General features: G+C 68.0%; 1 protein-coding gene across 3 annotated transcripts; it reads left to right on the top strand.

Annotated features, from left to right (window-relative positions):
• The first annotated feature begins 12395 nt into the window (after window positions 1–12395).
• On the top strand, window positions 12396–23510 carry TAF1C (TATA-box binding protein associated factor, RNA polymerase I subunit C). 3 transcript variants are annotated; one of them, XM_089779505.1, is made up of 14 exons: window positions 12396–12539; window positions 13390–13474; window positions 13754–13866; window positions 15584–15679; window positions 16681–16751; window positions 17171–17421; window positions 18860–18985; window positions 19104–19221; window positions 19487–19558; window positions 19985–20120; window positions 20974–21102; window positions 21294–21471; window positions 21784–21921; window positions 22233–23510. In XM_089779505.1, exons 1-14 carry the CDS (start codon window positions 12411–12413, stop codon window positions 23354–23356), a joined length of 2766 nt encoding a protein of 921 aa, XP_089635631.1. In that variant the 5' UTR covers window positions 12396–12410; the 3' UTR covers window positions 23357–23510. The 3 variants fall into 3 exon arrangements, with proteins under 3 accessions (XP_089635631.1, XP_089635632.1, XP_089635633.1); XM_089779506.1 differs by lacking the exon at window positions 19487–19558; XM_089779507.1 differs by lacking the exon at window positions 21784–21921.
• Window positions 23511–24512: the final 1002 nt, after the last annotated feature.

Below are 24512 nucleotides of genomic sequence, written 5' to 3'. Positions count from 1 at the left end.
TAACAACACACGTAGATGGGAGCGTGAGCTTTCGCGGGCACAGCCCACTAACAACACACGCAGATGGGAGCGTGAGCTTTCGGGGGCACAGCCCACTAACAACACACGCAGATGGGAGCGTGAGCTTTCGGGGGCGCAGCCCACTAACAACACACGTAGATGGGAGCGTGAGCTTTCGGGGGCACAGCCCACTAACAACACACGTACATGGGAGCGTGAGCTTTCGGGGGCACAGCCCACTAACAACACACGCAGATGGGAGCGTGAGCTTTCGGGGGCACAGCCCACTAACAACACACGTAGATGGGAGCGTGAGCTTTCGGGGGCACAGCCCACTAACAACACACGTAGATGGGAGCGTGAGCTTTCGGGGGCGCAGCCCACTAACAACACACGCAGATGGGAGCGTGAGCTTTCGCGGGCGCAGCCCACTAACAACACACGTAGATGGGAGCGTGAGCTTTCGCGGGCACAGCCCACTAACAACACACGTAGATGGGAGCGTGAGCTTTCGGGGGCACAGCCCACTAACAACACACGTAGATGGGAGCGTGAGCTTTCGGGGGCGCAGCCCACTAACAACACACGTAGATGGGAGCGTGAGCGTCCGCGGGCACAGCCCACTAACAACACACGTAGATGGGAGCGTGAGCTTTCGGGGGCGCAGCCCACTAACAACACACGTAGATGGGAGCGTGAGCTTTCGGGGGCGCAGCCCACTAACAACACACGTAGATGGGAGCGTGAGCTTTCGGGGGCGCAGCCCACTAACAACACACGTAGATGGGAGCGTGAGCTTTCGGGGGCACAGCCCACTAACAACACACGCAGATGGGAGCGTGAGCTTTCGCAGGCGCAGCCCACTAACAACACACGTAGATGGGAGCGTGAGCTTTCGGGAGCACAGCCCACTAACAACACACGTAGATGGGAGCGTGAGCTTTCGGGGGCACAGCCCACTAACAACACACGTAGATGGGAGCGTGAGCTTTCGGGGGCACAGCCCACTAACAACACACGCAGATGGGAGCGTGAGCTTTCGGGGGCACAGCCCACTAACAACACACGTAGATGGGAGCGTGAGCTTTCGGGGGCACAGCCCACTAACAACACATGTAGATGGGAGCGTGAGCTTTCGGGGGCACAGCCCACTAACAACACACGCAGATGGGAGCGTGAGCTTTCGCGGGCGCAGCCCACTAACAACACACGTAGATGGGAGCGTGAGCTTTCGCGGGCACAGCCCACTAACAACACACGTAGATGGGAGCGTGAGCTTTCGGGGGCACAGCCCACTAACAACACACGTAGATGGGAGCGTGAGCTTTCGGGGGCACAGCCCACTAACAACACACGCAGATGGGAGCGTGAGCTTTCGGGGGCACAGCCCACGAACAACACACGTAGATGGGAGCGTGAGCTTTCGCGGGCACAGCCCACTAACAACACACGCAGATGGGAGCGTGAGCTTTCGGGGGCACAGCCCACTAACAACACACGTAGATGGGAGCGTGAGCTTTCGGGGGCGCAGCCCACTAACAACACACGTAGATGGGAGCGTGAGCTTTCGCGGGCACAGCCCACTAACAACACACGTAGATGGGAGCGTGAGCTTTCGCGGGCACAGCCCACTAACAACACACGTAGATGGGAGCGTGAGCTTTCGGGGGCACAGCCCACTAACAACACACGTAGATGGGAGCGTGAGCTTTCGGGGGCACAGCCCACTAACAACACACGTAGATGGGAGCGTGAGCTTTCGGGGGCGCAGCCCACTAACAACACACGCAGATGGGAGCGTGAGCTTTCGGGGGCACAGCCCACTAACAACACACTCAGATGGGAGCGTGAGCTTTCGGGGGCACAGCCCACTAACAACACACGCAGATGGGAGCGTGAGCTTTCGGGGGCACAGCCCACTAACAACACACGTAGATGGGAGCGTGAGCTTTCGGGGGCACAACCCACTAACAACACACGTAGATGGGAGCGTGAGCTTTCGCGGGCGCAGCCCACTAACAACACACGCAGATGGGAGCGTGAGCTTTCGGGGGCACAGCCCACTAACAACACACGCAGATGGGAGCGTGAGCTTTCGCGGGCACAGCCCACTAACAACACACGTAGATGGGAGCGTGAGCTTTCGCGGGCGCAGCCCACTAACAACACACGTACATGGGAGCGTGAGCTTTCGGGGGCACAGCCCACTAACAACACACGTACATGGGAGCGTGAGCTTTCGGGGGCGCAGCCCACTAACAACACACGTAGATGGGAGCGTGAGCTTTCGCGGGCACAGCCCACTAACAACACACGTAGATGGGAGCGTGAGCTTTCGGGGGCACAGCCCACTAACAACACACGTACATGGGAGCGTGAGCTTTCGCGGGCGCAGCCCACTAACAACACACGTAGATGGGAGCGTGAGCTTTCGGGGGCGCAGCCCACTAACAACACACGTAGATGGGAGCGTGAGCTTTCGGGGGCACAGCCCACTAACAACACACGTAGATGGGAGCGTGAGCTTTCGGGGGCACAGCCCACTAACAACACACGTACATGGGAGCGTGAGCTTTCGGGGGCACAGCCCACGAACAACACACGTAGATGGGAGCGTGAGCTTTCGCAGGCACAGCCCACTAACAACACACGCAGATGGGAGCGTGAGCTTTCGGGGGCGCAGCCCACTAACAACACACGTAGATGGGAGCGTGAGCGTCCGCGGGCACAGCCCACTAACAACACACGCAGATGGGAGCGTGAGCTTTCGGGGGCACAGCCCACTAACAACACACGTAGATGGGAGCGTGAGCTTTCGCGGGCGCAGCCCACTAACAACACACGCAGATGGGAGCGTGAGCTTTCGGGGGCACAGCCCACTAACAACACACGCAGATGGGAGCGTGAGCTTTCGGGGGCACAGCCCACTAACAACACACGTAGATGGGAGCCTGAGCTTTCGGGGGCGCAGCCCACTAACAACACACGCAGATGGGAGCGTGAGCTTTCGCGGGCGCAGCCCACTAACAACACACGCAGATGGGAGCGTGAGCTTTCGGGGGCACAGCCCACTAACAACACATGCAGATGGGAGCGTGAGCTTTCGCGGGCACAGCCCACTAACAACACACGTAGATGGGAGCGTGAGCTTTCGGGGGCACAGCCCACTAACAACACACGTAGATGGGAGCGTGAGCTTTCGGGGGCACAACCCACTAACAACACACGTAGATGGGAGCGTGAGCTTTCGGGGGCACAGCCCACTAACAACACACGCAGATGGGAGCGTGAGCTTTCGCGGGCGCAGCCCACTAACAACACACGCAGATGGGAGCGTGAGCTTTCGGGGGCACAGCCCACTAACAACACACGTAGATGGGAGCGTGAGCTTTCGGGGGCACAGCCCACTAACAACACACGTAGATGGGAGCGTGAGCTTTCGGGGGCACAGCCCACTAACAACACACGCAGATGGGAGCGTGAGCTTTCGCGGGCACAGCCCACTAACAACACACGCAGATGGGAGCGTGAGCTTTCGCGGGCACAGCCCACTAACAACACACGTAGATGGGAGCGTGAGCTTTCGCGGGCACAGCCCACTAACAACACACGTAGATGGGAGCGTGAGCTTTCGGGGGCACAGCCCACTAACAACACACGTAGATGGGAGCGTGAGCTTTCGCGGGCGCAGCCCACTAACAACACACGCAGATGGGAGCGTGAGCTTTCGGGGGCACAACCCACTAACAACACACGCAGATGGGAGCGTGAGCTTTCGGGGGCACAACCCACTAACAACACACGTAGATGGGAGCGTGAGCTTTCGGGGGCACAGCCCACTAACAACACACGTAGATGGGAGCGTGAGCTTTCGGGGGCACAGCCCACTAACAACACACGTAGATGGGAGCGTGAGCTTTCGGGGGCACAGCCCACTAACAACACATGTAGATGGGAGCGTGAGCTTTCGGGGGCACAGCCCACTAACAACACACGTAGATGGGAGCGTGAGCTTTCGGGGGCACAGCCCACTAACAACACATGTAGATGGGAGCGTGAGCTTTCGGGGGCACAGCCCACTAACAACACACGCAGATGGGAGCGTGAGCTTTCGGGGGCGCAGCCCACTAACAACACACGTAGATGGGAGCGTGAGCTTTCGGGGGCACAGCCCACTAACAACACACGTAGATGGGAGCGTGAGCTTTCGGGGGCACAGCCCACTAACAACACACGTAGATGGGAGCGTGAGCTTTCGCGGGCGCAGCCCACTAACAACACACGTAGATGGGAGCGTGAGCTTTCGGGGGCACAGCCCACTAACAACACACGCAGATGGGAGCGTGAGCTTTCGCGGGCACAGCCCACTAACAACACACGTAGATGGGAGCGTGAGCTTTCGGGGGCACAGCCCACTAACAACACACGCAGATGGGAGCGTGAGCTTTCGGGGGCACAGCCCACTAACAACACACGTAGATGGGAGCGTGAGCTTTCGGGGGCACAGCCCACTAACAACACACGCAGATGGGAGCGTGAGCTTTCGGGGGCACAGCCCACTAACAACACACGTAGATGGGAGCGTGAGCTTTCGGGGGCACAGCCCACTAACAACACACGCAGATGGGAGCGTGAGCTTTCGGGGGCACAGCCCACTAACAACACACGTAGATGGGAGCGTGAGCTTTCGGGGGCACAGCCCACTAACAACACACGTACATGGGAGCGTGAGCTTTCGGGGGCACAGCCCACTAACAACACACGCAGATGGGAGCGTGAGCTTTCGGGGGCACAGCCCACTAACAACACACGTAGATGGGAGCGTGAGCTTTCGGGGGCGCAGCCCACTAACAACACACGCAGATGGGAGCGTGAGCTTTCGGGGGCACAGCCCACTAACAACACACGTAGATGGGAGCGTGAGCTTTCGGGGGCACAGCCCACTAACAACACACGTAGATGGGAGCGTGAGCTTTCGGGGGCACAGCCCACTAACAACACACGTAGATGGGAGCGTGAGCTTTCGCGGGCACAGCCCACCAACAACACACGTAGATGGGAGCGTGAGCTTTCGGGGGCACAGCCCACTAACAACACACGTAGATGGGAGCGTGAGCTTTCGGGGGCACAGCCCACTAACAACACACGTAGATGGGAGCGTGAGCTTTCGGGGGCACAGCCCACGAACAACACACGTAGATGGGAGCGTGAGCTTTCGGGGGCACAGCCCACTAACAACACACGCAGATGGGAGCGTGAGCTTTCGGGGGCACAGCCCACTAACAACACACGCAGATGGGAGCGTGAGCTTTCGGGGGCACAGCCCACTAACAACACACGTAGATGGGAGCGTGAGCTTTCGCGGGCGCAGCCCACTAACAACACACGCAGATGGGAGCGTGAGCTTTCGCGGGCACAGCCCACTAACAACACACGTAGATGGGAGCGTGAGCTTTCGGGGGCACAGCCCACTAACAACACACGTAGATGGGAGCGTGAGCTTTCGGGGGCACAGCCCACTAACAACACACGTAGATGGGAGCGTGAGCTTTCGCGGGCGCAGCCCACTAACAACACACGTAGATGGGAGCGTGAGCTTTCGGGGGCACAGCCCACTAACAACACACGTAGATGGGAGCGTGAGCTTTCGGGGGCACAGCCCACTAACAACACACGTAGATGGGAGCGTGAGCTTTCGCGGGCACAGCCCACTAACAACACACGTAGATGGGAGCGTGAGCTTTCGCGGGCGCAGCCCACTAACAACACACGTAGATGGGAGCGTGAGCTTTCGGGGGCGCAGCCCACTAACAACACACGCAGATGGGAGCGTGAGCTTTCGCGGGCACAGCCCACTAACAACACACGTAGATGGGAGCGTGAGCGTCCGCGGGCACAGCCCACTAACAACACACGTAGATGGGAGCGTGAGCTTTCGGGGGCGCAGCCCACTAACAACACACGTAGATGGGAGCGTGAGCTTTCGGGGGCGCAGCCCACTAACAACACACGTAGATGGGAGCGTGAGCTTTCGGGGGCGCAGCCCACTAACAACACACGTAGATGGGAGCGTGAGCTTTCGGGGGCACAGCCCACTAACAACACACGCAGATGGGAGCGTGAGCTTTCGGGGGCACAGCCCACTAACAACACACGTAGATGGGAGCGTGAGCTTTCGGGGGCACAGCCCACTAACAACACACGTAGATGGGAGCGTGAGCTTTCGGGGGCGCAGCCCACTAACAACACACGTAGATGGGAGCGTGAGCTTTCGGGGGCGCAGCCCACTAACAACACACGTAGATGGGAGCGTGAGCTTTCGCGGGCACAACCCACTAACAACACACGTAGATGGGAGCGTGAGCTTTCGGGGGCGCAGCCCACTAACAACACACGTAGATGGGAGCGTGAGCTTTCGCGGGCACAGCCCACTAACAACACACGTAGATGGGAGCGTGAGCTTTCGGGGGCACAGCCCACTAACAACACACGTAGATGGGAGCGTGAGCTTTCGGGGGCACAGCCCACTAACAACACACGCAGATGGGAGCGTGAGCTTTCGGGGGCACAGCCCACTAACAACACACGCAGATGGGAGCGTGAGCTTTCGGGGGCACAGCCCACTAACAACACACGTAGATGGGAGCGTGAGCTTTCGGGGGCACAGCCCACTAACAACACACGTAGATGGGAGCGTGAGCTTTCGGGGGCACAGCCCACTAACAACACACGTAGATGGGAGCGTGAGCTTTCGCGGGCGCAGCCCACTAACAACACACGTAGATGGGAGCGTGAGCTTTCGGGGGCACAGCCCACTAACAACACACGCAGATGGGAGCGTGAGCTTTCGGGGGCACAGCCCACTAACAACACACGTAGGTGGGAGCGTGAGCTTTCGGGGGCACAGCCCACTAACAACACACGTAGATGGGAGCGTGAGCTTTCGGGGGCACAGCCCACTAACAACACACGCAGATGGGAGCGTGAGCTTTCGGGGGCGCAGCCCACTAACAACACACGTAGATGGGAGCGTGAGCTTTCGCGGGCGCAGCCCACTAACAACACACGCAGATGGGAGCGTGAGCTTTCGCGGGCGCAGCCCACTAACAACACACGTAGATGGGAGCGTGAGCTTTCGGGGGCACAGCCCACTAACAACACACGTAGATGGGAGCGTGAGCTTTCGGGGGCACAGCCCACTAACAACACACGCAGATGGGAGCGTGAGCTTTCGCGGGCGCAGCCCACTAACAACACACGTAGATGGGAGCGTGAGCTTTCGCGGGCACAGCCCACTAACAACACACGTAGATGGGAGCGTGAGCTTTCGGGGGCACAGCCCACTAACAACACACGTAGATGGGAGCGTGAGCTTTCGGGGGCACAGCCCACTAACAACACACGTAGATGGGAGCGTGAGCTTTCGGGGGCACAGCCCACTAACAACACACGTAGATGAGAGCGTGAGCTTTCGCGGGCACAGCCCACGAACAACACACGTAGATGGGAGCGTGAGCTTTCGCGGGCGCAGCCCACTAACAACACACGTAGATGGGAGCGTGAGCTTTCGCGGGCACAGCCCACTAACAACACACGCAGATGGGAGCGTGAGCTTTCGGGGGCACAGCCCACTAACAACACACGCAGATGAGAGCGTGAGCTTTCGGGGGCACAGCCCACTAACAACACACGTAGATGGGAGCGTGAGCTTTCGGGGGCACAGCCCACTAACAACACACGTAGATGGGAGCGTGAGCTTTCGGGGGCACAGCCCACTAACAACACACGTAGATGGGAGCGTGAGCTTTCGGGGGCACAGCCCACTAACAACACACGTAGATGGGAGCGTGAGCTTTCGCGGGCACAGCCCACTAACAACACACGTAGATGGGAGCGTGAGCTTTCGGGGGCACAGCCCACTAACAACACACGCAGATGGGAGCGTGAGCTTTCGCGGGCGCAGCCCACTAACAACACACGTAGATGGGAGCATGAGCTTTCGCGGGCACAGCCCACTAACAACACACGCAGATGGGAGCGTGAGCTTTCGGGGGCACAGCCCACTAACAACACACGCAGATGGGAGCGTGAGCTTTCGCGGGCACAGCCCACTAACAACACACGTAGATGGGAGCGTGAGCTTTCGGGGGCACAGCCCACTAACAACACACGTAGATGGGAGCGTGAGCTTTCGGGGGCACAGCCCACTAACAACACATGTAGATGGGAGCGTGAGCTTTCGGGGGCACAGCCCACTAACAACACACGTAGATGGGAGCGTGAGCTTTCGGGGGCGCAGCCCACTAACAACACACGTAGATGGGAGCGTGAGCTTTCGCGGGCGCAGCCCACTAACAACACACGCAGATGGGAGCGTGAGCTTTCGGGGGCACAGCCCACGAACAACACACGTAGATGGGAGCGTGAGCTTTCGGGGGCACAGCCCACTAACAACACACGTAGATGGGAGCGTGAGCTTTCGCGGGCGCAGCCCACTAACAACACACGCAGATGGGAGCGTGAGCTTTCGGGGGCACAGCCCACTAACAACACACGTAGATGGGAGCGTGAGCTTTCGGGGGCACAGCCCACTAACAACACACGCAGATGGGAGCGTGAGCTTTCGCGGGCACAGCCCACTAACAACACACGTAGATGGGAGCGTGAGCTTTCGCGGGCACAGCCCACTAACAACACACGTAGATGGGAGCGTGAGCTTTCGGGGGCACAGCCCACTAACAACACACGTAGATGGGAGCGTGAGCTTTCGCGGGCGCAGCCCACTAACAACACACGCAGATGGGAGCGTGAGCTTTCGGGGGCACAACCCACTAACAACACACGCAGATGGGAGCGTGAGCTTTCGGGGGCACAACCCACTAACAACACACGTAGATGGGAGCGTGAGCTTTCGGGGGCACAGCCCACTAACAACACACGTAGATGGGAGCGTGAGCTTTCGGGGGCACAGCCCACTAACAACACATGTAGATGGGAGCGTGAGCTTTCGGGGGCACAGCCCACTAACAACACACGTAGATGGGAGCGTGAGCTTTCGGGGGCACAGCCCACTAACAACACATGTAGATGGGAGCGTGAGCTTTCGGGGGCGCAGCCCACTAACAACACACGTAGATGGGAGCGTGAGCTTTCGCAGGCGCAGCCCACTAACAACACACGCAGATGGGAGCGTGAGCTTTCGTGGGCACAGCCCACTAACAACACACGTAGATGGGAGCGTGAGCTTTCGCGGGACAGCCCACTAACAACACACGTAGATGGGAGCGTGAGCTTTCGGGGGCACAGCCCACTAACAACACACGTAGATGGGAGCGTGAGCTTTCGGGGGCACAGCCCACTAACAACACATGTAGATGGGAGCGTGAGCTTTCGGGGGCGCAGCCCACTAACAACACACGTAGATGGGAGCGTGAGCTTTCGCGGGCACAGCCCACTAACAACACACGCAGATGGGAGCGTGAGCTTTCGTGGGCACAGCCCACTAACAACACACGTAGATGGGAGCGTGAGCTTTCGCGGGCACAGCCCACTAACAACACACGTAGATGGGAGCGTGAGCTTTCGCGGGACAGCCCACTAACAACACACGTAGATGGGAGCGTGAGCTTTCGGGGGCACAGCCCACTAACAACACACGTAGATGGGAGCGTGAGCTTTCGGGGGCACAGCCCACTAACAACACATGTAGATGGGAGCGTGAGCTTTCGGGGGCGCAGCCCACTAACAACACACGTAGATGGGAGCGTGAGCTTTCGCAGGCGCAGCCCACTAACAACACACGCAGATGGGAGCGTGAGCTTTCGTGGGCACAGCCCACTAACAACACACGTAGATGGGAGCGTGAGCTTTCGCGGGCACAGCCCACTTCTGCAGATGACCGGAGTTACGAGTTTAGGGTGCCCACCCAACAGAAAGTCTCTAAAGTGCTACCTGACCATTTGGTGTTTATTTCTGTAACAGACGAACTCAGCTACCCCCTGAAGCTTCTGAATATAATGCAGGTTAACGTCCCATTTTACTCCTGTGACCCAGAACACCCTCACATTCACACCCCTGCATTCACACCTCCATAGTCACACCCTGGGAGCCATCTGTGTGCAATTTACCTTCAGGTACCATGTGAAACCAATAACGCTGATTGGGCAGCGGCGGAGCAATGTGCGCAGCCCCGGGCCATGTCCGGTTATACTGCCCCCCCTTCTCTCCACACCTGTTCCAAACCCGGCACGGCCCAGGTTTTCCAGCAGGCCTGGCCTCACGCAGGAGCGAGTGTCTGTGTGTGTTTGTCTGTGTCTGTGGGTGTGTTTGTGTGTGTGTGTGTCTGTGGGTGTTTGTGGGTGTGTCTGTGGGTGTGTGTCTGTGGGTGTTTGTGTGTGTGTTTGTGTCTGTGGGTGTGTGTGACTGTGTGTGTCTGTGTCTGTGTGTGTGTCTGTGGGTGTTTGTGTGTGTGTGTCTGGGTGTTTGTGTGTGTGTCTGTGGGTGTTTGTGTGTGTGTTTGTGTGTGTGTGTGACTGTGTGTGTCTGTGTCTGTGTGTGTGTGTCTGTGTCTGTCACTAGCAAAACTAAAAAGCAGTGAACGGTCCAGCAGCACCTGAGAGACCAACCGTCCCGGCCAGCGTCTGTCCGTCTGCTTCCCTATGTAGCCCAAGGCCCAGTGTGTTTCAGCAGCCACCCTGGGAACTACGAGTTGTGGGCTACAAACGGCAGCATGTTGGGGGGCTGCCTGGGCCCTGCCGGGACGGGCCCTCTGCCCCCAGCAGGGACGGAGCCGGGCACTGCAGGCAGAGAGCAGGGGCTGCTGAGCCGTGACCCTGTCCTGTGGTTTGGACAGAACGAAGCCCTGCCCCTGGCGATGTGTCTGAGCGGGCGGTCTGAGGCACACACACACACACACACAGACACACACACACATTGATAGACACACACACACACTGACAGACAGACACACACACTGACACGCACACTGACAGACAGACACACACACACACTGACAGACAGACACACACATTGACACACACACACACACTGACAGACACACACACACACTGACACACACACACTGACAGACACACACATTGACACATACACACACACTAACAGACAGACACACACTGACAGACACACACATTGACACACACACACACATTGACACACACACACACACACTGACAGACACACACACACATTGACACACACACACATTGATAGACACACACACACATTGACAGACACACACATTGACACACACACACACAGGGACACACGTCACGGACAGACACGGCAGAGCACAGCCCGGCCCCGCCCCCGCGGAGGGTGACACCCGCCCAGGACCCAGCTAGCCCCGCCCCCTCCCCGTGCGAGCACAGGCTCAGGCCCCGCCCCCTCCCCTTGCGTGCACAGGCTCAGGCCCCGCCCCCGGCAGTCCGGGCTCTAGCCCCGCCCCTCTCCGTGCGTGCTCAGGCCCCGCCCCCGGCAGTCCGGGCTCTAGCCCCGCCCCTCTCCGTACGTGTTCAGGCCCCGCCCCCGGCAGTCCGGGCTCTAGCCCCGCCCCTCTCCGTGCGTGCTCAGGCCCCGCCCCCGGCAGTCCGGGCTCTAGCCCCGCCCCTCTCCGAACGTTCTCAGGCCCCGCCCCCGGCCGGCCGGGCTCTAGCCCCGCCCCTCTCTGTGCGTGCTCAGGCCCCGCCCCCGGCAGTCCGGGCTCTAGCCCCGTCCCTCTCCGAACGTTCTCAGGCCCCGCCTCCGGCCGGCCGGGCTCTAGCCCCGCCCCTCTCTGTGCGTGCTCAGGCCCCGCCCCCGGCAGTCCGGGCTCTAGCCCCGCCCCTCTCCGAACGTGCTCAGGCCCCGCCCCCGGCAGTCCGGGCTCTAGCCCCGCCCCTCTCCGAACGCGCTCAGGCCCCGCCCCCGGCAGTCCGGGCTCTAGCCCCGCCCCTCTCCGTGCGTGCTCAGGCCCCGCCCCCGGCAGTCCGGGCTCTAGCCCCGCCCCTCTCCGTGCGTGCTCAGGCCCCGCCCCCGGCAGTCCGGGCTCTAGTCCCGCCCCTCTCCGTACGTGCCCAGGCCCCGCCCCCGGCAGTCCGGGCTCTAGCCCCGCCCCTCTCTGTGCGTGCTCAGGCCCCGCCCCCGGCAGTCCGGGCTCTAGCCCCGCCCCTCTCTGTGCGTGCTCAGGCCCCGCCCCCGGCAGTCCGGGCTCTAGCCCCGCCCCTCTCTGTGCGTGCTCAGGCCCCGCCCCCGGCAGTCCGGGCTCTAGCCCCGCCCCTCTCCGAACGTGCTCAGGCCCCGCCCCCGGCAGTCCGGGCTCTAGCCCCGCCCCTCTCCGAACGCGCTCAGGCCCCGCCCCCGGCAGTCCGGGCTCTAGCCCCGCCCCTCTCCGAACGCGCTCAGGCCCCGCCCCCATGGCGTTCCCCGCGTGTCTCTTCCCCGCCTTCTGCAGCCCCGGGCCCCCCGGCCCCGCCCGACCCCGCGCGCTGCTGCCGGGGTGGGGGGGGCGCGGCGCGGTGCGGCCCGGCCGGGGGCACGAGCAGGTGCGGCCCCTCCCCCCGCGGGCGGGCTCCTGGCAGAGCTGGGGGGTGGGGGGGGCCGAGGCAGGAGGCGGGGGGCCGAGGCGGGGTGCGGTCCGGCTGGGGGGCTGGCAGAGCTGGGGGGTGCGGGGGGGCCGAGGCAGGAGGCGGGGGCCCGAGGCGGGGTGCGGTCCGGCTGGGGGGCTGGCAGAGCTGGGGGGTGCGGGGGGGCTGAGGCAGGAGGGGGGGTGCGGTCCGGCTGGCGGGGCTGGCAGAGCTGGGGGGTGCGGGGGGGCTGGGGCAGGAGGCGGGGGGCCGAGGCGGGGTGCGGTCCGGCTGGGGGGCTGGCAGAGCTGGGGGGTGCGGGGGGGCTGAGGCAGGAGGCGGGGGGCCGAGGCGGGGTGCGGTCCGGCTGGCGGGGCTGGCAGAGCTGGGGGGTGCGGGGGGGCCGAGGCAGGAGGCGGGGGCCCGAGGCGGGGTGCGGTCCGGCTGGGGGGGCTGGCAGAGCTGGGGGGTGCGGGGGGGCCGAGGCAGGAGGCGGGGGCCCGAGGCGGGGTGCGGTCCGGCTGGGGGGCTGGCAGAGCTGGAGGTGCGGGGGGCCGAGGCGGGGGGCCCGAGGCGGGGTGCGGTCCGGCTGGGGGGGCTGGCAGAGCTGGGGGGTGGGGGGGGGGCCCGAGGCGGGGTGCGGTCCGGCTGGGGGGCTGGCAGAGCTGGGGGGTGCGGGGGGGCCGAGGCAGGAGGCGGGGGGCCGAGGCGGGGTGCGGTCCGGCTGGAGGGCTGGCAGAGCTGGGGGGTGGCCGGGCCATGGGGCTGAGGTACACGTGGTGGGGGTGGGTCCTACGTTAACGTGTCTGTGCCCGTCTCTGCCCCCCAGGGGTTCCTGCCGCTGCGCACGGGGCCGGGCGAGAGCTGGGTGCCGGCCGAGGCCTGCGCGGTGCCGCTCCTGCCCCCCAGCGCGGGTGAGAGCCCCCTTCGTCTGTCCGGCAGCATCTGGGGTGCGGGGAGACCCTAGTGCCTGTCTCGTCCCCGCCCCCCAGTCGCCGCCCACCCCCAGAGCGGCTCACGGCTGGGGGTGGGGGGTGGGTAGCCCTGAGTACACAGGCAGCTTCCCAGTGCTGCCCCCAGCCCATGGGGGTGCCCCTGCCCCCCACGTGCGCCCCTGTACCCCCTACCCCTCCCCACTCCCGGGGTTGTGATGCCTTGCGGTGACCGCCTGGCCCTGCCCTTCACTCCTGCAGGCTGCCGGGTCCCCGCGCTGGTGGCCCAGGACCTCCTATACCAGGGGCAGATCCAGAGGAAGGGGCCGGCCGGCCGGCCAGGAGCCAGGGCAGCGCTGGACTTCGCAGGGCAGGTGAGAGAGCCCTGTGGGGAGGGGAGGGGAGGGGTCTTGGCAGCAGGCGCTCCCCCCGGCCCTGCTCCCCATGGGCTGCCCAGCAGCTCCTGCTGACGGGGGCTCCAGGGCTCGGGAGGGGACGGGGCTGTGATCCAAGGCACGTGCCACTGCACTGGGCTGTCAGGGACAGAGGAGGCCTCTGGGAACTCCCCACGGGGGCTGGGCGACCTCAATGAGCTGTGCCCGCCCTTCCCCGCCCCTCCCCGGCGGGCTGCACCCCAGGCTCCGGGGCCCCTCCCCGCCCCTCCCCGGCGGGCTGCACCCCAGGCTCCGGGGCCCCTCCCTGCATGGTCCCGGCGGGCTGCACCCCAGGCTCCGGGGCCCCTCCCTGCACGGTCCTGGCGGGCTGCACCCCAGGCTCCGGGGGCCCCTCCCTGCGTGGTCCCGGCGGGCTGCACCCCAGGCTCCGGGGCCCCTCCCTGCATGGTCCCGGCGGGCTGCACCCCAGGCTCCGGGGCCCCTCCCTGCGCGGTCCCGGCGGGCTGCACCCCAGGCTCCGGGGGCCCCTCCCTGCGTGGTCCCGGCGGGCTGCACCCCAGGCTCCGGGGGCCCCTCCCTGCGTGGTCCCGGCGGGCTGCACCCCAGGCTCCGGGGCCCCTCCCTGCATGGTCCCGGCGGGCTGCACCCCAGGCTCCGGGGCCCCTCCCTGCGCGGTCCCGGCGGGCTGCACCCCAGGCTCCGGGGGCCCCTCCCTGCATGGTCCCGGCGGGCTGCACCCCAGGCTCCGGGGCCCCTCCCTGCATGGTCCCGGCGGGCTGCACCCCAGGCTCCGGGGCCCCTCCCTGCATGGTCCCGGCGGGCTGCACCCCAGGCTCCGGGGCCCCTCCCTGCGTGGTCCCGGCGGGCTGCACCCCAGGCTCCGGGGGCCCCTCCCTGCGTGGTCCCGGCGGGCTGCACCCCAGGCTCCGGGGGCCCCTCCCTGCGTGGTCCCGGCGGGCTGCACCCCAGGCTCCGGGGGCCCCTCCCTGCGCGGTCCCGGCGGGTGCTCCAGGGCTTTAAACAGGCACTAGGAGGGCCCCTTCCATGGGCCAGACCCCCCCAGGGGCTGCACAGCTCACTGCCTTGCTCCTGGGCCCCAGCCCGCCTGCTCCGCCCAGAGCCCTGCCCCTGAGCCCCTCGGCAGGGCCCCGGCCCCGCCAGCGCGTTTCCAGCCGGAGCCTGGCCTGGGGCGGCCCAGGGAAGGGCAGGTGAAGGCGGCTCCCGCTGGCCCCTCTGCCAAGTGCTATAGGGCCCCCGTCTGTCTTGGCTGAGCCAAATGTCCCCACAGCCCTGCCCCCTCCCAGGCTTGGGGGAGCCCACCGAGCTTGGAGGGTTTGTCCCTGGCGGGCCGGAGCCGGGCTGGGCGGTTCCCTGCCCCCGTGGATCTCGGTGCTCTGGTGTCTCAGCCTCTCAGTTCCCGTAAGGCCCCCGCAGGCAGGGCCAGGCTGTCGCTCCTGCTACGCCCCCAGGACCCCCAGCCGAGTGAGCAGCAAGGACCCACCCGCCAGGCCGTGCAAATGGCTGGGGGTGGAGGCCCCCCGGCCTGGTCCCTTGCTCTGTGGCCAGCGCCCTGCCAGCCCAGGCTGCGCTGTCTGGCCCACGAGCTGCAGCGCCAGGGCTCCAGCTGAGCGGGGCAGGGAACGGGCCCTGCCCCCAGCCAGGCCTCTTGCCTTGACCCGGCCTCTCTCCCCGGCAGCTGGGATACTTCTTCCGGGATCACCCCGCGGAGGCCTTCGGCGCCATGGGGCGGCTGCTGCAGGAGAACTTCTACCTGGGGGAGGCGCGGCTGCCGGTGAGCTGGGGCGCGACCCCTCCCTGCATCTCTGCTCCCTGGAGAGCCAGGCGCCCGGCCCGGCCCAGCTGGGCGACTCGGGGCTCGTGGGACACAGATCGCAAGGGAGGGGGGGAAGGAGGCGCTGGGACTTAGCCGGAGCTCTGGGCAGCGCCTCCTCGCTGAGCACGGTCGCCAGGGCATGCAGCTCGCAGCGCGTCGGCCTTCCTGGGTCCCGGCCGCTGCCATTGGCCTCCCTGTCCGCCCCAGACGTGCCTGCGGCATGTCCACCCTGCGGGGGGATGGGGGCCCCACCCCAGCATGTCCGCCCCGTGGGGGGTCGGGTCCCGCACCCCAGCACGTCCGCGCCCCGACGCCGCAGCGAGTCCGTCCGAGACGGGGCCCGCGCCCCGACGCCGCAGGCAGCTGTGACTCAGCCAGCACCGGCAGGGTCGTTCGTCCCCAGGAGGGTAGCGTAGAGCCGGGCCCGTTCAGGCAGAAACCGGGCTTGCAGCACAGTCCCTGTTGGGGGGGGACCCCAGGCCCCCCGAGTCCCCAGCTGCAGACTGCCCGGCTTCCCGCTCCCCGGCCTGCCCCATGCCCGCGGCTCTCTGTCCCGTTCTCGGTCTCGCTTCCTGTGGCCGGCCAGGCCCCCTCGGGGCTCCGGTGGGGAGCGGCAGCTGGGGCAGCCCCACCCGTACGCGGCGCCAGGCTGAGGCGCACAGCGCTGGTCCCTCCCCGAGGCTCACAGCACAACAGGACGCGCCCGGGGGTCGCCCTGCCGCCCGCGGAGCTGGGGGGGCCGAGGAGACGGGGGGGGGGCAGGCTTCTGGCAGCCTGAGCCCTGGCCCAGGTGTGAGGGCCCCTCTGGCCTGCGTCTTTGGCTGCACCTGCCCCACGTGCCCTGCACCCCTGTGGGGCCTCTTCCCTGCCCATCTCGTGTGCCCCTCCCCCTTGCGCGTTCCCCCAGCCCCCCAATCCCTCCTGCTGCTCCCCGACCTCAGCCTGCCCCTCCCCCGCAGAGCAAGGTGCGGGAAAACACCATTTCCGTGAAGAGCCTGGTGCAGGAGCTGAGGCGGCGGGAGCCCCGGCGGTGAGTGAGGGCAGGGCCCCTCCATGGGGGCAGGGCACGGTGTGCGCCGCAGGGCCAGGCAGCCTAGGGGAGGGGCAGAGCTGGGGGGGGCTGAGAAGGGGAGGGGGCAGGGCTGAACTGGGAGGGCGGCTGGGGCAGGGCTGGGGGGGGCTATGGAGGGGAGGGGGCATGGCTGGGAGGGCGGGCTGGGAGGGGCTGGAGAGGGGAGGGGGCAGAGCTGGGGCGGGGACAGACTGGGGGGGCTGTGGAGGGGAGGGGGCAGGGCTGGGGGGGCTGAGGAGGGGAGGGGGCAGGGCTGGGGCGGGGACAGGCTGGGGGGGGCTGTGGAGGGGAGGGGGCAGGGCTGGGGAGGCTGAGGAGGGGAGGGGACAGGCCGGGGGCAGGGCTGAGCTGTCCCCGGTGCCCGCCTGTCCCCGCAGAGGCTGCCCGCAGCTCTGGCCCAGCTCCCGCCTGCGCTGGCTCTCCGCCCTGTCCCGGGACTGGCTGTACGAGGTGCCCGTGGGGCTGCTGGCCGAGAGTGTCCAGGAGGAGCTGGCGCTGCAGTGGGCGACGCTGCTGTTCGACGAGGCCCCGACGGGGGGGGCCCTGGCCTGGCTCCCTGCTGAGGACGCAGCTCCCGACCCCGGCGGCTGCCTGGTCTACCCAGGCGGGGAGGCCATGAACCTCCTCTGTATCCTTCTGCCGGCGGGCAGGGCCGTGGGAGGCAGAGTTCCTTGCCGGGGCACCAGGGACGGGTGTGGCCGAGTCTCTGCTAGGCAGGGGGCTGGCCCGGGGGGGGGGGATGGAGGCTGGCGGGCGGGGGGGCCAAGGGCCGGGGGCGTGGCCATGACCCCTGCAGGCAGCGCGTAGCCCTTGACGCGTGGCCAGGTTTCCAGGAGGTGGCCGTGGCGCGGGGGGGGCTGAGGGGCGGGGGGGCCGAGGGGCGGCTGTGACCCCTGCAGGCGGCGCGTGGCCCTTGACGCGTGGCCAGGTTTCCAGGAGGTGGCCGTGGCGCGGGGGGGGCTGAGGGGTGGGGGGCCGAGGGGCGGCCGTGACCCCTGCAGGCGGCGCGTGGCCCTTGACGCGTGGGCAGGTTTCCAGGAGGTGGCCGTGGCGCGGAGGGGGCTGAGGGGCGGCCGTGACGCCAGCAGGTGGCGCGTGGCCCTTGACACGTGGCCAGGTTTCCAGAAGGTGGCCGTGGCGCGGGGGAGGCTGAGGGGTGGGGGGCTGAGGGGCAGCCGTGACGCGTGGCCAGGTTTCCAGGAGGTGGCCGTGGCGTGGAGGGCGGGGGGGCCGAGGGGCGGCCGTGACCCCTGCAGGCGCCGCATGGCCCTTGACGCGTGGCCAGGTTTCCAGGAGGTGACCGTGGCGTGGAGGGCGGGGGGGCCGAGGGGCGGCCGTGACCCCTGCAGGCGGCGCGTGGCCCTTGAAGCGTGGCCAGGTTTCCAGGAGGTGGCCGTGGCGTGGAGGGCGGGGGGGCCGAGGGGCGGCCGTGACCCCTGCAGGCGGCGCGTGGCCCTTGACGCGTGGCCAGGTTTCCAGGAGGTGGCCGTGGCGCGGAGGGCGGGGGGGCTGAGGGGTGGGGGGCCGAGGGGCGGCCGTGACCCCTGCAGGCGGCGCGTGGCCCTTGACGCGTGGCCAGGTTTCCAGGAGGTGGCCGTGGCGCGGAGGGCGGGGGGGGCTGAGGGGCGGCCGTGACGCCAGCAGGTGGCGCGTGGCCCTTGACACGTGGCCAGGTTTCCAGGAGGTGGCCGTGGCGCGGGGGGGGCTGAGGGGTGGGGGGTTGAGGGGCGGCCGTGACGCGTGGCCAGGTTTCCAGGAGGTGGCCGTGGCGCGGGGGGGGCTGAGGGGTGGGGGGCCGAGAGGCGGCCGTGACCCCTGCAGGCGGCGCGTGGCCCTTGACGCGTGGCCAGGTTTCCAGGAGGTGGCCGTGGCGCGGAGTGCGGGGGGGCTGAGGGGTGGGGGGCCGAGGGGCGGCCGTGACCCCTGCAGGCGGCGCGTGACCCTTGACGCGTGGCCAGGTTTCCAGGAGGAGGCCGTGGCACGGAGGGCAGGGGGGCTGAGGGGTGGGGGGCCGAGGGGCGGCCGTGACCCCTGCAGGCGGCGCGTGGCCCTTGACGCGTGGCCAGGTTTCCAGGAGGTGGCCGTGGCACGGAGGGCGGGGGTCCTGCAGCCCCGAACCCGCGGGCGCCCGGCGCAGTTCGAGCTCAATGGCCGGGTCCAGCAGGTGGCCGCCGCGCAGGTGGGGGGGGAAGGTGAGTGGGGCCCTGGCTGGGCCGTTCCCGGCAGCGTGGGGGGGGCCCGAGGGGCCGGCTGAGGCTCGGCCTGGCCCCGCTCCGTCACCGTGGTAACGTGTCTCCGTCCCCCACGCAGCCGTCGTGGGCGTGCGCTCGGCTCATCACTGCGGCGCTTGGCGGCTCCGGGCCGGCGCGGCCCCCACCCCGCTCCAGGTCGTTCGCACGGACGCGCCAGCCTCCTGCCTCACCGTCAGGTAGGTGCCCTGGCCCGGCTGGAGCCACCCGGGTCGGGGAAGAAAGGGCCTCGGCCGCGCCACGTCCGGCACCGCTCGGCCAGTCCTCCCGCCCCCCAGCTTTCCCTGCGTCCCCCGGCCAGCCGGGCTCAGGCCCCTCCGCCCTCACGGGGCTGGGAGCGTCCCAGAGCACTCCCTGCAGGGCGTCGGGCCTCACGCAAACCCTGGGCCCGTGGCCGAGGGGGCTCTGCCCTGCGCTGATGCCCTGCCCTGCCCTTCCCTGCAGCCCCCACCTCCCCGGGGAGCTCTCCGTCTGCACCCTCGGCGGGGCCGTGTACCTGTGGAACGTGGAGACCGGGTAAGGGGCAGAGTACGGGGGGCGGAGGGTGGGAGGCAGAGTGTGGGGCGGAGGGTGGGGGGCGGAGTGCGGGGGGCTGGGGCGGAGGGTGGGGGGCGGAGTGTGGGGCGCTGGGGCGGAGGATGGGGGGCTGGGGCGGAGGGTGGGGGGGCAGAGTGTGGGGCGGAGGGTGGGGGCAGAGGGTGGGGGGCTGGGGCGGAGGATGGGGGGCAGAGTGTGGGGCGGAGTGCGGGGGCCTGGGGCGGAGGGTGAGAGGCTGGGGCTCATCCAAACCAGAACCCCTGTTGTGGGAGCTGCGTGTCCCCCAAAGCCAGGTGAGGTGCTGGTCCCTGGGGCCAGGGTCCTTCCCTCCCCTCCCCCACCCCCGTGTGCCGGCCCCGGGTTGTGTGTCACGGCCCCGCGGTGACGCCCCGTCCTGTGCCCCAGGCTGCAGCGGCTGCGCCAGGACCCCGAGACGATGTTCTTCCGAGAGGCGTCGCCGTGGCGCTGGAGCGAGTTCACCGCCCACCCGCGGGTGCTGAGCTGCGCCGACCGCACGGGGCTGCAGTGCCTGGACGTGCGGGTGAGACGGGGGCAGCCAGGGAGGGGAGGGGGGGGCAGGCCAGGCCGGGGCTGACGCTCTGCTCCATGTCGGCTCCAGGCTCCCGCCGGCAGGGGGGCGGGGGGGCAGGCCAGGCCGGAGCTGACGCTCTGCTCCATGTCGGCTCCAGGCTCCCGCCAGCAGGATGGGGGGAGGGGGGGCAGGCCAGGCCGGGGCTGACGCTCTGCTCCGTGTCGGCTCCAGGCTCCCACTGGCAGGATGGGGGGGGGGCAGGCCAGGCCGGGGCTGACGCTCTGCTCCGTGTCGGCTCCAGGCTCCCGCCGGCAGGAGGGGGGGGGCCGGCCAGGCCGGGGCTGACACTCTGCTCCCTGTCGGCTCCAGGCTCCCGCCGGCAGGAGGGGGGGGCAGGCCAGGCCGGGGCTGACACTCTGCTCCGTGTCGGCTCTAGGCTCCCGCCAGCAGGATGGGGGGGGGGGCAGGCCAGGCCGGGGCTGACACTCTGCTCCGTGTCGGCTCCAGGCTCCCGCCGGCAGGATGGGGGGGGGGGGCAGGCCAGGCCGGGGCTGACGCCCTTCTCCGTGTCGGCTCCAGGCTCCCGCCGGCAGGATGGGGGGGGGGGGGCAGGCCAGGCCGGGGCTGACACTCTGCTCCGTGTCGGCTCCAGGCTCCCGCCGGCAGGAGGGGAGGGGGCAGGCCAGGCCGGGGCTGACGCTCTGCTCCGTGTCGGCTCCAGGCTCCCGCTGGCAGGATGAGGGGAGGGGGCAGGCCAGGCCGGGGCTGACGCTCTGCTCCGTGTCGGCTCCAGGCTCCCGCCGGCAGGAAGGGGGGGGGCCGGCCAGGCCGGGGCTGACGCTCTGCTCCGTGTCGGCTCCAGGCTCCCGCCGGCAGCCAGCTGGATCTGTTCAAGGTGGGCGGGGAAGCCGAGTGCCAGCGAGGGGAGCGCGTGATGCTGCCCCTGTACCTGGGCAGGGCTCACCCCTGCCAGCACCTTGTCACCACGCAGGTGAGTGCCCGGGGGCAGGGCCGGTCCCGCAGAGCCGGGGGCCCAGCAGTGCCCCACTCGGGCGGCTTCGTGGGCCTGCCGGGGGGTGCTCGGCCGGCAGGATGCTGAAAATCCACAGCGTGGCCAGGAGCTTTGGGGGGGGGAGGGGGGCAGGCGGGGGGCTCTTGCTGAGCCCGGTGCCCTGCCCCCAGTTCTCGGTGTACGTGATGGACGAGCGCTTCCCGCTGGTGCCGGTGCTGCGCTGGGAGCACATGCTGGAGGGGCCCCCCATCTTCGCCCATCTCACCCCCGGCCGGTCCCCGGAGCGGAGCCACAAGGTGCTGCTGGGCGCCCAGCGCACCCAGGAGCTGCTGCTGCTGCAGTACATGGGTGAGCGGGGGGGGGGGGAGAAGTGAGGGGGCCTGGGGTGGGAGCTTTGGGGGGTCATGGGGAGAATGTGGGGGGAGCTTTGGGGGATGGGGGGAATCTCAGGGGTCATGGGGTGGGAGCTTTGGGGGGAATCTTGGGGGCCGTGGGGTGGGAGCTGTGAGGAGTCAGTGGCAGGGCTGTGGGAGGAGCTTTGGGGGACAGTGGGGGAGGCGTAGGGGGAGCTTTGGGGGGACTAGGGGGCGGGGGGTGAGGTGTGGGGGGTTGTGGGGCCTGAGCCCCCACATGGGTTTTCATGCTGTCCCTCTTGCCCAGGGGGCGGCCACTCGGCCTGCCAGCTCGCAGGGGCCCCCCGGCGGCTCCAGCCCATCTCCCAGGGCCTGCAGCACCTCCCCCCGCAGGCGACCCCCTGGCAGGGCCTGCTGCGCCAGAGGCTGACGGCACCCGCTGCTGGTAGGTGGCTGGGGGAGTAAGGGGGGGCCTGGCATGGAGCCCCCTTGTCCCAGCAGCCCCAGGCCCCTGCGGCTGGGGGGCAGCCAGAGGGAGGCCCTGTGCCTGGGGGAGGGATCCCCTAGTTCTCTGGTGTGGCTGTGTGGGCTGCGGTGGGGCCCCCCTAACTCTCGGGGGCTCTGTGGGCTGAGGTGGGGGCGTGTCTCTAGCTCTGGGGGGAGGGGGGCGAGGGCCCGGGCTGGGGGGTTTCTAGCTCTGCATGGGGGGCAGGGCTCAGTCCCAGGTCTCCCCCACCCCTCTGTGTCTCCCCCCAGGTGTGACAGCCGCCCGCGCTGGGCAGGGGCGGCGGGAGGCCTTGCTGGTTTTCCAGCTCTCCGAGGCCGGGGACCTGTTCTACCAAACCCTGCTGCACGAGCCGCCGGCGCCCAGCCCCACGGCCTCCGCCCCGGCCTCGCCCGCGTGGGGCAGCGAGGAGAGCCCCGGCCGGCCAGGGACCCGCTCCCCGGGCACCGTCCTGGAGGACGCCCGGCCCGGCGTGGGCCCAGCAGCCGCGGCCCGTTACAGGCGCTGGCTGAAGGCTCTGCGCCGGCTCTGGAGCCAGCTCCCGGAGCGGATCCTGCCCCGGCCCCCTGCGCCCATCAGCCAGCGGGGCCTCTTCACACGGCAGGAGCTGAGCCAGCCCGCCGGGGACAGCGCCCTGCACCACCAGGCCCGCCAGCTGCTGCACCGCGCCATGCAGGAGCGGGGCTGCCTGGGGCCCTGGGCCCTGGCTCCGCCCCCCGGCCCCCTGGCCCCGCCCCACCTCATGGAGCCTGAGGCCCGGCCCGACACCCTGAGCCAGCGGCTGGCGGCGGCGTGGGAGGGCGGCTGGGGCGCGTGGTGGGACGAGCAGCTGGGCGTGACCAGGGCCCAGAAACTGCACGCGCTGCGGGACCGGAGACGGCGCCTGAAGCAGACCCGGAGCCGCCGGAGCCTGTCGGGCAGCTTCACCTCCTCCGTCACCTACCAGTCCGACCTCAGCGACTTCCCTGCCTGCAGCCGGCCCCCCCCAGCCCCTCCGCACCGCCAGGACCTTTCCCTGCCTGGAGCGGGCCAGGGCGACCCATCTCCAGCCCCAGGGCAGCTGTGGCCGGCCTCCCCAGGGGCCAGCAGCTCCCAGCCCGGCGGCCCGGGCTCCCAGGAGGTCTGGGGCAGCCAGGACGCGGAGGACTCCCAGCTGCTCTCGTCCCAAACCCTGCGCTCGCGCGGCATCCCCAAGGAGCGCAGGAAAACCCTGCGGGACTACCTGGCCATCTTCGCCGAGCCCCCGGAGCCGCCGCCCGAGCTCCCAGCCAGCCAGACCTCCAGCCTGGGCAGCCAGCGCTGGGGCGCCTCCTCCCAGAGCCAGCGCGCCGCGGGGCCCCCGCCCCCCCGCAAGCGGCCCCGCATGGGCTTCTGAGGCTGGGGGATGTGGGGCAGGGGGGCGTGGAGCCCTGCTTGGGGCCCCCAGCCATGTGGCTGGAGGTCTTGGGGGGCAGGAGTGCTGGGACGGGGGCATGGAGCCATGGCTGGGGGTGTTGGCCGGTGCGGATAATAAACAAGGCGAGGCAGTGCCTGGGCGTGGTCTGTGGGGTGGCTTTCCTGGGGCAGGCCTGGCCTGGTGGTGGGGTCTGGGCTCCGGCAGGCACTGCAAGGGGGCTCCTGGGGCGGGGGGGAGTCCTAGGCCCTCTACCTGCAGCCAGAGGGGCCTCGCAGCCGGCAGGGCGCACGGGGGCTCTTGGGTTCCAAGGACACTCTAGCTCAGACAGGTCAGCGCAGGGACCCGGAGCAGCCAGGACTGTCCTTGGGGATGCGGGGGGCCCTGTGCCCCCGCTCTGGGACCTGGCCCCCCAGGCCAGCTAGGCCCTCCTCTCCCCCTGCCAGCCCAAGAACTAACCCTGCCCCCAGGCACTGGTCTCCGATCTCTGCTGCTGCCTGTGTCCTGCTTCCCGGGCGCCAGGCGCTGTCTGACTCGCTGGCTGCCTCTCCCCCTAGGATCTGGGGCCCGGAGGCCTGGGCCGTTCCCTCCCTCCCCCAGAGATCCCAGCGGTGCTGGGTGCCCCCCAGTCCCTGCAGAGCAGCGCGGGGCCAAGCCTGGCTGCCACACGTGGGCGCAGGCTGGTGGGGCTGGGCAGGCCCTGTGGTTCTCAGGCCCCAGGGGGAGGCCGGGCTGCCAGCTGGCCGTGCTGCTGCCTTGTGCACGGCTGGGGGGAGGCCGAGCTGGAGTTGTCCGGGAGCTGGGGCCCTGGGACGTTTCCCCCTGGGGTCCTGCCTCTCTCCCCCCCCCCCCCCCATCAGTCCCACACAGCTGCTGGAAGCCAGAACCGCAGCGTGACCCCGCTCCCCTGGGCAGGGCTCCAGGTGGGGCTGGGCCTGGCACAGGCAGCGCTGGGCATGGGGGCTGCCCTGCTCACCGCTGCTCGGAGAGGCCTTTCAGTGGGGCTGGGGAGGTGCCTGTCCTGAGCCTGCTCCCCGGGTCTCTAGGGGCGGGGCTGGGGCACAACGGAGCCAGCAACGTCATTGCCTCTAACCCCCAGTTCTGCCGTGCCCTGCGGAACTCACTGCTGCTGGGTGGC

Source organism: Pelodiscus sinensis, chromosome 6 (genome assembly GCF_052426305.1).
Source record: "Pelodiscus sinensis isolate ZL-2025 chromosome 6, ASM5242630v1, whole genome shotgun sequence".
NCBI classification, from domain to species: Eukaryota; Metazoa; Chordata; order Testudines; family Trionychidae; genus Pelodiscus; species Pelodiscus sinensis.
This window is presented reverse-complemented; position numbering and strand designations above follow the sequence as displayed.

Excerpts from the sequence above, each read along its gene's own strand:
- TAF1C (XM_089779505.1), top strand. The coding sequence starts at position 12,411 with ATGGCGTTCCCCGCGTGTCTCTTCCCCGCCTTCTGCAGCCCCGGGCCC. Across the intron at positions 12,540-13,389 it reads CCGGCCGGGGGCACGAGCAG|GGGTTCCTGCCGCTGCGCAC; the intron begins GTGCGGCCCCTC and ends TCTGCCCCCCAG. Across the intron at positions 19,222-19,486 it reads GCCTCCTGCCTCACCGTCAG|CCCCCACCTCCCCGGGGAGC; the intron begins GTAGGTGCCCTG and ends CCTTCCCTGCAG.